Source organism: Aythya ferina, assembly GCF_964211825.1.
Source record: "Aythya ferina genome assembly, contig: HAP1_SCAFFOLD_136, whole genome shotgun sequence".
Lineage (NCBI taxonomy): Eukaryota > Metazoa > Chordata > Aves > Anseriformes > Anatidae > Aythya > Aythya ferina.
Window position 1 is genome coordinate 227010 of NW_028181389.1, and position 8394 is coordinate 235403.

At 49.3% G+C, this 8394-nt stretch overlaps 1 protein-coding gene across 1 annotated transcript; it reads left to right on the plus strand.

The window, feature by feature from the left end:
* Positions 1 to 479: 479 nt before the first annotated feature.
* Positions 480 to 5562, plus strand: LOC311428769 (zinc finger CCCH domain-containing protein 11A-like). Its single transcript, XM_084540059.1, has 6 exons — positions 480 to 1066; positions 1290 to 1366; positions 2078 to 2270; positions 2911 to 3080; positions 3495 to 3556; positions 4101 to 5562. The coding sequence occupies exons 1-6, from the start codon at positions 565 to 567 to the stop codon at positions 4366 to 4368; spliced, it is 1272 nt and encodes a 423-aa protein (XP_084396185.1). The 5' UTR covers positions 480 to 564; the 3' UTR covers positions 4369 to 5562.
* The last annotated feature ends 2832 nt before the right edge of the window (positions 5563 to 8394 follow it).

The window sequence follows — 8394 nt, forward strand, 5'->3', positions numbered from 1 at the left end:
AAGTCTCTGAAGGACAGGCTGGGATTACCTCCTAAACAGACCAGTACTGAGAGAGGTAACAGCTAGATCTTAAATATGCTTTCTCCTCCGTCCTTTCCACGAACTTGGACTGCTTTCATACATCCCTACAAACTAATTTAAACGAAAACAAAGAACTGACGCCTCTTGGTTGAGTGCTGAAGCTCTTCTGACAGCCACTATCAGAACTCTGGCTCTAGGTGTGTGTTTATTTTCTACTTGTGCCTTGTCGAGGTTTTTAGCTGCTTCTGTGAACCGTTACGTACAATTAGAATAGAACCACTGCCAGGAGCAGGAATTTGAAATGCAGTCTGAAAAAGTAATAAAGTAAAGCAGCATTTCTGTGTAGCAGTTCTCTCTGGATAGGGCTGGTCTTCAAAATACAAGTGGCTCAGAGGAGGAGGAGAATGTTGTTCTAAGGATATTGTTCTAAGATGCATTATTGGGAACGCTCAAGATGAGTTTTCCTTAGTGCTCTGACAAATTTTGGAGACTTAAAATATTGCTGGACTCTCTTTAAATGTTGGTGCTTCTCCTCATTTCTTGATGATGACAGGGAAGGCTGCTAAGCCGATGGGAGAGATCCATGTGAAAACACTGGAGGAAATCCGTCGTGAGAAAGCTCTTCAGAGACGCGAACCTCAAGCCAAAGCCGAGGCTGAAGGGCACGGTAAAACTGAAGATTCCAGCGCAGGGGCAAGAGCTGCTCGTGCAGGTCGCATGCAAACTTTCTCTGAAGCCTTGTCTGAAAAAAAGAATAATCGCTTGGTAGAAGAGAAGAAAAAAGCAGGAGAATGCCATAGCAAGAGCAAAATTCAGGGTGAGTCCAAGAAGCAGCTCGCTCTGTCCGGGCCCAGCAAAGGGCAGGCGAAGGAGCCGGCAGGAAAAGTCAAGCCAGAAGGAGAAGTGCGTGTTAAAACCTTGGAAGAAATAAAGCGTGAGAAAGCTCTGCGGATGCAGCAGAGTGAAGGAGATGTGCCAGCTCCCTCAGCACAACCCGGACCTGCCCCAGCAGAGCAGAAATCTTTATGGAGCACAAAACTAACAGGTAATAAGATGCTTTAATGCCTGCCCCAGTGAGGTGCTTCCCATATTGAGCAAGTTCAGTTTGCTCAGGATCTGCTTCATGGATAAATGCTGAATGGCTTGCACATTGTAGCCTTTCTCTCTCTCTCTCATGGGACACAAGGAAATAAATGCACAAAGGAAACAAGTACCCAGCTTTCTTTATTTCTGCCGTTGACAACACTTTTTTTTGTCTTTTTTTAAAGCACCTGAAAAAGAAGAAAAGAAGGCAGTGGAATTGAACCGGCCTTTTCCTAAACTTTCCTCTGGACCTGATGTACAGGTGAGTCCTCTGTGAAGACACACATACATTCGTACAATTTCTGATAATTCTGACAAGTTTTGTTACTCACCGTGTGCCACCCTCTTGAGTGTGTTCTTACCCTTCAGCAGCTGGTAGGAGCTGCAGTGCAGTCTAAATCCTATCGCCAGCAGCATTTCCAGACAACTCTGTAATCCTCAAACTTGGAATCAGTCTGTTTATACCACAGCAAGAAAGAAACCCTGTTAGCACCAGCTGAAATCTACACAGTTAACGTGGAGGGAATTCTTTTTGTTCTTACTGACTTGATCTGTCAGACATGAAGGATTTAATACAGAAGGCCAGAGTTCTGTGTTCAAGGAAATCAATCTGTCAGTGGATACTGTATAGGGGAACTTGTATGACTTTCTGCTGCTTAAAAAGAATGTGATAAATAGATGTACAGCAGAACACCCTAGCTGTTTAAAGAAGCTTGCCATAGTGGATATTGCAGATATGTGAGACTGCGTCCATAGTAAAGCATGGCTCTTGTTACAGGCAGAATTTTATGGGAAAACAAACAAACAAACAAACAAACAAAAAAAAAACAACAGTAACCTGAACGAGATTAATATGCTGTTCCACATCAAGACCATTTTGGAGGGATTGCTGATCAGATTTTCTTAACGAAATCTCCACGGATTTTATTTATTTTTTTTGTCCTACTCATGCACTACTTTTCTTTCCTTCTAGCCCACTCAGCAGAGTGGAACTCGTAAATGTCCAGAGAAGAGCTTTGAAGAGAGACGGTGGGAGAAGTGGCAACAGAGAGAACAACAAGAGAAGCTTCGGCAGGAGGAAGCTGCTGTCAAATCTACTGCTGGCTTCTTTAATACTGAACCAGCAGGGAAAGTGGCAGCTCAATTTCAGGGCCAGGAAGCTAAAAGTAAGTGTTGAAGGTTAAGAGTTACTTAGGTTGTCTTCTGAAATACAGACAGAAGATGACAATTCTCATGCTGTAACTCTGGCTGGGTGCATTTTGCCACGCAGTGCTACGAAGCAAAGGGTGTACTTTCTTTTTCTTAGTTTGCTTCTTTTCCTGCCAGCCAGATGTTAGGTAAGGAACGGGAGACTAGAAAATGACACTACAAATGTGGACTTTGTAGAACAACTTAACTGTGGGACATCACTGCAAGGGAGAGGAAGCTGGTACAAGAGTTGCATACACTCTTGTCCTACTATAACTGCTGCTTTTTCCTTTCCTAGCGGGAGCGGGACTTTAAATATAAAAGCTGTCTATATTTGTGAACCTAGCTTGCACTTAGGATTGCTATGTGTCTGAGGTTTCCCTTGTCCTGGATTATTATTTACTGTAGCTCTTCGGTTTCTTTGTTCCTTTGTATGGCTTGTTGGTAGACAGAGTTTACTATGTGGAAAAGATTCCTGAGAATCCAGGCAATGGCGGTGTAATTGTGCTGGCCAAATGCATTTAAGTGTGTAGAAGGACTGTGGAAATGATTAAGAGAACCTGGATTTTTCCTGAGGCAGAGCAAGACTGTATCAGTTCTCTCTTCCTTTTACTCTAGCCAACTTTATGACATCTGCGAAGCCTTCGCGTGGGAAAGTCACTTTCCCCAAGAAGAAGGCACTGAAACGTAAGGCACCTGGGAGTTACCCGTCTGCCATAGCAGCTGTGGAACTACAGACTGCCTTTGATGCTGACATGATGGGACCTCCAGCCAGAAAAGCAGCCATGGTAAGGCCAGGGGCTAATGCAGCGATGGATCCCTTGTTAAATTTCTACCCTCCTCTATTTGAAAAGGTGGAAAACTCAAACGTTCTGCAGGCCTTCTGTTTCCTTAGAAATCCAGTAGCTGTCTCCAGGATGCTTGTAGAACCCTTCTGTATTTATGAGATGAATGGCACTCTTTAACCGGTACTCTGATGCTGTGATTTCTCTGGTGTGGGGGATTTTGTCCATTAATGCCATGTTCTTAAAAGACACCAGATCGTGAGTAACCTCCAGGTGAATGTGAACTTTCTTCAGGAGCACCTTGGTTTTGTATTTTGGCCACGGCTCCGCAATGCCAGAGGAGAAGCAGTGTGGAGGAAAAAGCTATTAAGGAATCTTTTACCCATGTGTCATAAATACTGTTTTGCTGCTTTCTAGGGTGTTTCAGACGTGCCGGAGCACGTCCCAGCCATCAGACTTGAAGAAAATCCCCAAAACAGGTGACAACCCCAACTTGTTCTTTTTCTTAATCAGTGTATATCCCCAGGGAAACATAAGTTCTGTCACATGTGGGAAAAAATGAGGGTTCTGAGATAATTGAAGCCAAAATCCATCAAAGGAATAAGTCACCTGAAACCACTTTCTAGCAGCTAGCAGGATTGCTTAATTAGGCTTTCTTGAAATGCTGCAAGTCAGCACAGCTTTCCGGTGACTTCTTGGGTTGTCTGAATACCTGAACGAGGATGAGGTGAAGTTCTACTTCCTCGTGAGGTGATAGATGATGAGTAGTGTCCTCTGCCTTTTGGTCCTCAAGAATGCCACCTCAACTCCAGGTGCCCTGGCTTCACAGATAAACCCCCAGACTGAAAAATGTACCTGGTAACACATCGGGCTCTAAATGTAGCCCTGGGTTGATTGATAACAATCCCTGTGTAAGATTGAAGCATAGGAGGGCTTGCCTACAGTTTTAAGAGCCGGTTTGCAGGAAAAGGATTTCCCGTTAAGAAATGGCATATCCTGATTGTTCTTTCTTGCTCTCCCAAGACCTGAAGTGCGTCTTGGAAGCCCGGAAAGATTTGAGGAGCAGATGGAGATGGATCTCGAGACCTCGACCTCAGCTTCTTCCCAGCCAGAAGAGGCACGGACACGCTGGCTGAGTTCCACAGGGAACGTGCCCTTATCTGCGGATGAAGATTTTGAGAAGCTACTTTGGGAAATCTCAGGAGGCAGACTGGAAGCCGAAATCGACTTAGACCCAGGGAAGGACGAGGATGACCTCCTCCTTGAACTCTCCGAGATGATTGACAGTTGAACTGCGTAGTCCTAGGGTATAATTAAAAAAAAAATAAAAATTAAAACTGTTCTTCTTGTTGGATACCCCGAGGTGATCCTTTTTCTAACTGAGGCTTTGCAATGAGACTTAAAGCACAGTCCGAAGTGGTAGAAATTGGCAGGATCTGCCCTCAGTTGTCCTAAATTTCCCTGCTGGTCAGAGTTAAGGTCTTGTGCATCCATTCTGTAACTATAGGTGGTTACCTTCGATATCGAGAGGACAAAGCACTTCTTTTGGCACAGAAAGATCTCCATTGGCACGCCATGGTGGCTGCAAATCGATCTTCTGATGGAGCGATGCTCTGAAGGCTTAAATGTAAAGCTTCTTCCTTCCTCCGCCCTTGGCACAACTCGATGTTGGGCACATTGTGAAGCTTCGGTGTTCTGATTTCTCGGACAGTTGATAGCCAAATCCTGGAGTTACTATGTCAACTCTTGACTTTTACTCGTGTATGCCATTGTTTTGACTGTACCCGTGTCAGATGATGAAGCTGTAGGGGTGGGAGGGAGCAGAATCGTTGTTCCAGTGTGTTGTGGACCAAACTTGCTGCCAGGAATGGGGGTGGGGGTCAGCCCACCCAGCCTTCCTTTCAATTATCAGGGAGGATCAAATGGTGAAAAGCAGCAGCTCTGCCATGCGGCTCCACTACCCCCACTCCCTTCTCTTGTGCTATACCAAAGTTCCCCCAGGCTTTGGTTGGTGCTTTTTGCCTGTGTGAGGACTCCGGGGCGAGCAGTCGGGACTCTGCCGCAGTCACAGGGTCGATGAAGGGTTGTTTAAGTGCCTCTTGGTTTTAAAAGTTGCTCCCCTGAGCTGCTGGCTCTGCTGCCTGCTACAGCAAATGTTCGGGTGCCATCAGCATCGCACTTGGGCGTGGGCACTGACCCTGCGGAGGACAGAGCTGAGATTCGGGTGTATTGTGTACCCTGCCACCAGCCATCGTTTTTTTTCCCCTAGCAGATCAATTTTGAATTATTTTCCGAACTTTTCGCGGCACGGTAGGCACTTCCCGCTATGATTTGTGAAGCTGTGGGGGCCCTCAGGCATTTGCTGCTGGCAGAGGAAAAGCGCTTGTCGAATTTGTTGTAAATACTTAATGTTTGGACAAAACCACGCGTCTCTGTGTGTGTGTGTGTGTGTGTGCTGTGACGCCCCGGCCCCACCAGGGAAAACCTCCGCCGACGAAACTGCTGCTGGAGCTCACGCAGGCCTTCATCGTGCCGAAGGACTTCACGGGGACTTCTGGCAGCTCAGAAATGGGGGAGAAAAAGCAAACTCAGGAGGAGGAGAGCTCAGAGACTGCGCCCACCTGCCCTCGCTTTCCCTTCACCCCAAGAAGCCCTGTTCTACCATCAGCCTTCGCCTCTTCTGGCTGCGGTGCTGGGAGCGGGAGCGGCGAGGCGGCAGCAGCCATGGCGTACCGCGGGCAGGGCCAGAAGGTGCAGAAGGTGATGGTGCAGCCCATCGTATCCTTCCTGCGGCTGGGGGGTGCCGGGGAGGTGGGTGGGGGGCGGCTCGGACCTCAGGGGGCTCGGCCCGGGCCTTGAGGCCTTGTCGCGGGGCCCTGAGGCCTCGCTGTGGGGTTTGGGGCCTTGTCCCGAGCCCGGAACTGTCGTCCCCGTGCTGAGCCCTTAACGCAGCGCCCCAGAACCTCATCTTCCGCTACCTGCAGAACGTGAGTACCGCGGGGAGGGGGCGGGGATGGGGATTTGGGGAGTGTGGGGGGAGTGGGGAGGGTCTGGGGATTCCCCTCGGTGAGTTTTCGGCTCCTGGCTGTGTCCCGGGACGGGTTTGTGGGGGATGGAGAGCTGTGCGGTGTGCTGGTGGGCACAAGGAGCCCGGCATTTCCCCCTCGTGTAGCCGGGCGTGCAGGGGTGTTCCCTTGTGACTGGAAACGTGTTCTTCACCAAACGTGTAGTATTCACCCGATGGTATAACGCTCAAATGTCAGATTGCACATTGGAACTGCCCCTGAGAGTTGCTCCTCGGAGCGTTTGGGAGCTGTCGTGGCTGTGGCTAGCAGGTATTTCTGAACACATGAGAGAACAAAAGTGCTCAGTGTTTGTGGCCCGACTTACTCTCCTCCTTCGTTCTGCAGAGGTCGAGGATCCAGGTGTGGCTCTATGAGCAGGTGAACATGCGGATAGAAGGCTGCATCATCGTGAGTATCCGCACGTCCCCATGTTACATCTTTCATTTTGCCTCATTCACAATCGTGTTTTTTGGTCAAGAAAAGTTATCACAAGGAAAAAGAGATTTGTACTTCTCTGCCTTTCCCCTCGCCCTGCCCTTCCCTCCCGCTCCTGAGCTCTTCGTCAGGCCTTGCTGGGCCCTCTGTCCGGCTGTCTGTCCGTCCATCCGAACCTCTGGCCATCTGTCCCACCACCCTGCCCCGTCCCTGCCCTCTCCCTAAGGAAGCAAAGAGTCCCCGGTCTGCCTTCATGGGGGGGTTGGGGGGGGGGGGGAGGGAGAGGGGAGGTTCTGCTGAGAAAAAAATGAAAGATTTCCCCCTTAACGGGCGCCTTGCTAGTTCTTTCGAGTTCCAACCTTCTGCCTTCCTTCCGTAGCAGTGCCTCTAAGGGGTGCGCTGTAAGGCAGCCCTCATCTGGCGCGTTGCTCCTCCGTTCCCCCAAGGAACTGCCTTCAGGATCTGACTAACTCTGGATGCACCCGGTTGTCGCCTTAATTTCTCCTTTAGCTTGCTGAAAACAAGCCGGTTGGGTGACCTTTTGCGTTTCTCGCTTAAAATTTGGATCGAGGAGGTCTGTGTTTCCTTACGCTGATGTCCACGCTGAAGGTGCAGAAGGGTTCCGTGCTGTTGCTTGGGTCAGCCTTGTTGCCAGGTTTGGAATGTTTAGCCTACCGGTGCTTCGGTGCTGTTGGGCTGCACTCAGAGTGTGAGCTCTGGGCGTTATTTCTCAAATACTGCGTTATTTGAGCGTACAGACCCGAGATATTCTGCGGAGAGGTGATTTAAGGCACGTCAGAACCACCGCTGCGGCGTGTGCCAGCGTCGGACGCCCGTTCGAGTGATCGGGCGGAGCAGGTGAATTGAATTTGGTGCTGGGTGGCGAGGTGGTGTTGGGGGAAGAGCTAGGCTAAGGAGAGCTTCCTCTTGCTCTGCCCCTTCCCATCTCAAATGGCCGCTTCCTGGGGAGATGGGTTCGTTGGGAGGTTAACTACAACGTTACAGTGGGGATGAGGAATCACCTTTAGTCCCGTAGGTATTTGCTGCCAGGCCGCAGCATTGATTTCAGAAATTGTATTTAAAAAAGGGAAAAGAAAGGAAAGATGTATTCTTTAACATACTCTCTTTTCTCGGAGAGTAGATGGAGGAGCTTCAGCCGTGCCCTTCCTCCGGAAACGATTCCCAGTGTCTGCTCAGACACTGAGGAGGAAAATGGAGGAGAGCCACCCGATAGAAATAAAGGAAAGAAGGGGTCATGGATTAAGGGAAAAGCACTACTTAAAAAATTGGTGCTCTCTAAAAACGGGTTAAGGGTTTGGGACCTGCAGGTGCTGCCTACACCTGTGTGCGTTGCAGTCGTGCCTGTTGCCACTGAGCAAAACGGGGAGAGCTGCTTTGTCGAACGCGGCGTGTTAAAGCACGTGCCACTGCCTGGAAGAAAAGCACGGACTTCCCTCGTGTGGGCCTTCTTCCCTAGCGATCTGTGGTTTACCTGATGGTTTCCCATAAGCTGAGAATGTTTAAAAGAAAAAAAAAAAAAACAAAAATCAAAAACCAACACCAACGTTGAGAGTGGTGAAGCAGATCCTCACGTGGGGACTCAGAATCAGCGGTGACATCACCATGCGAAGCATTGTGTGTGCTTCGGGTTGGGGCTGCTGCGAGCCTCGCAGCGGGGAGGGAGAGCGGATCCGGGGTGCCTCTGTGTCAGCCCTCTGCCCTGGTGGCTTTGTGAGCACTGAGAGTTTGACTCCTGTGTTCCCAGCTTTCGCTTCCGCACCTGCGGTGTGGCAGAGCCAGCGAGCTGCTTGCTCAGC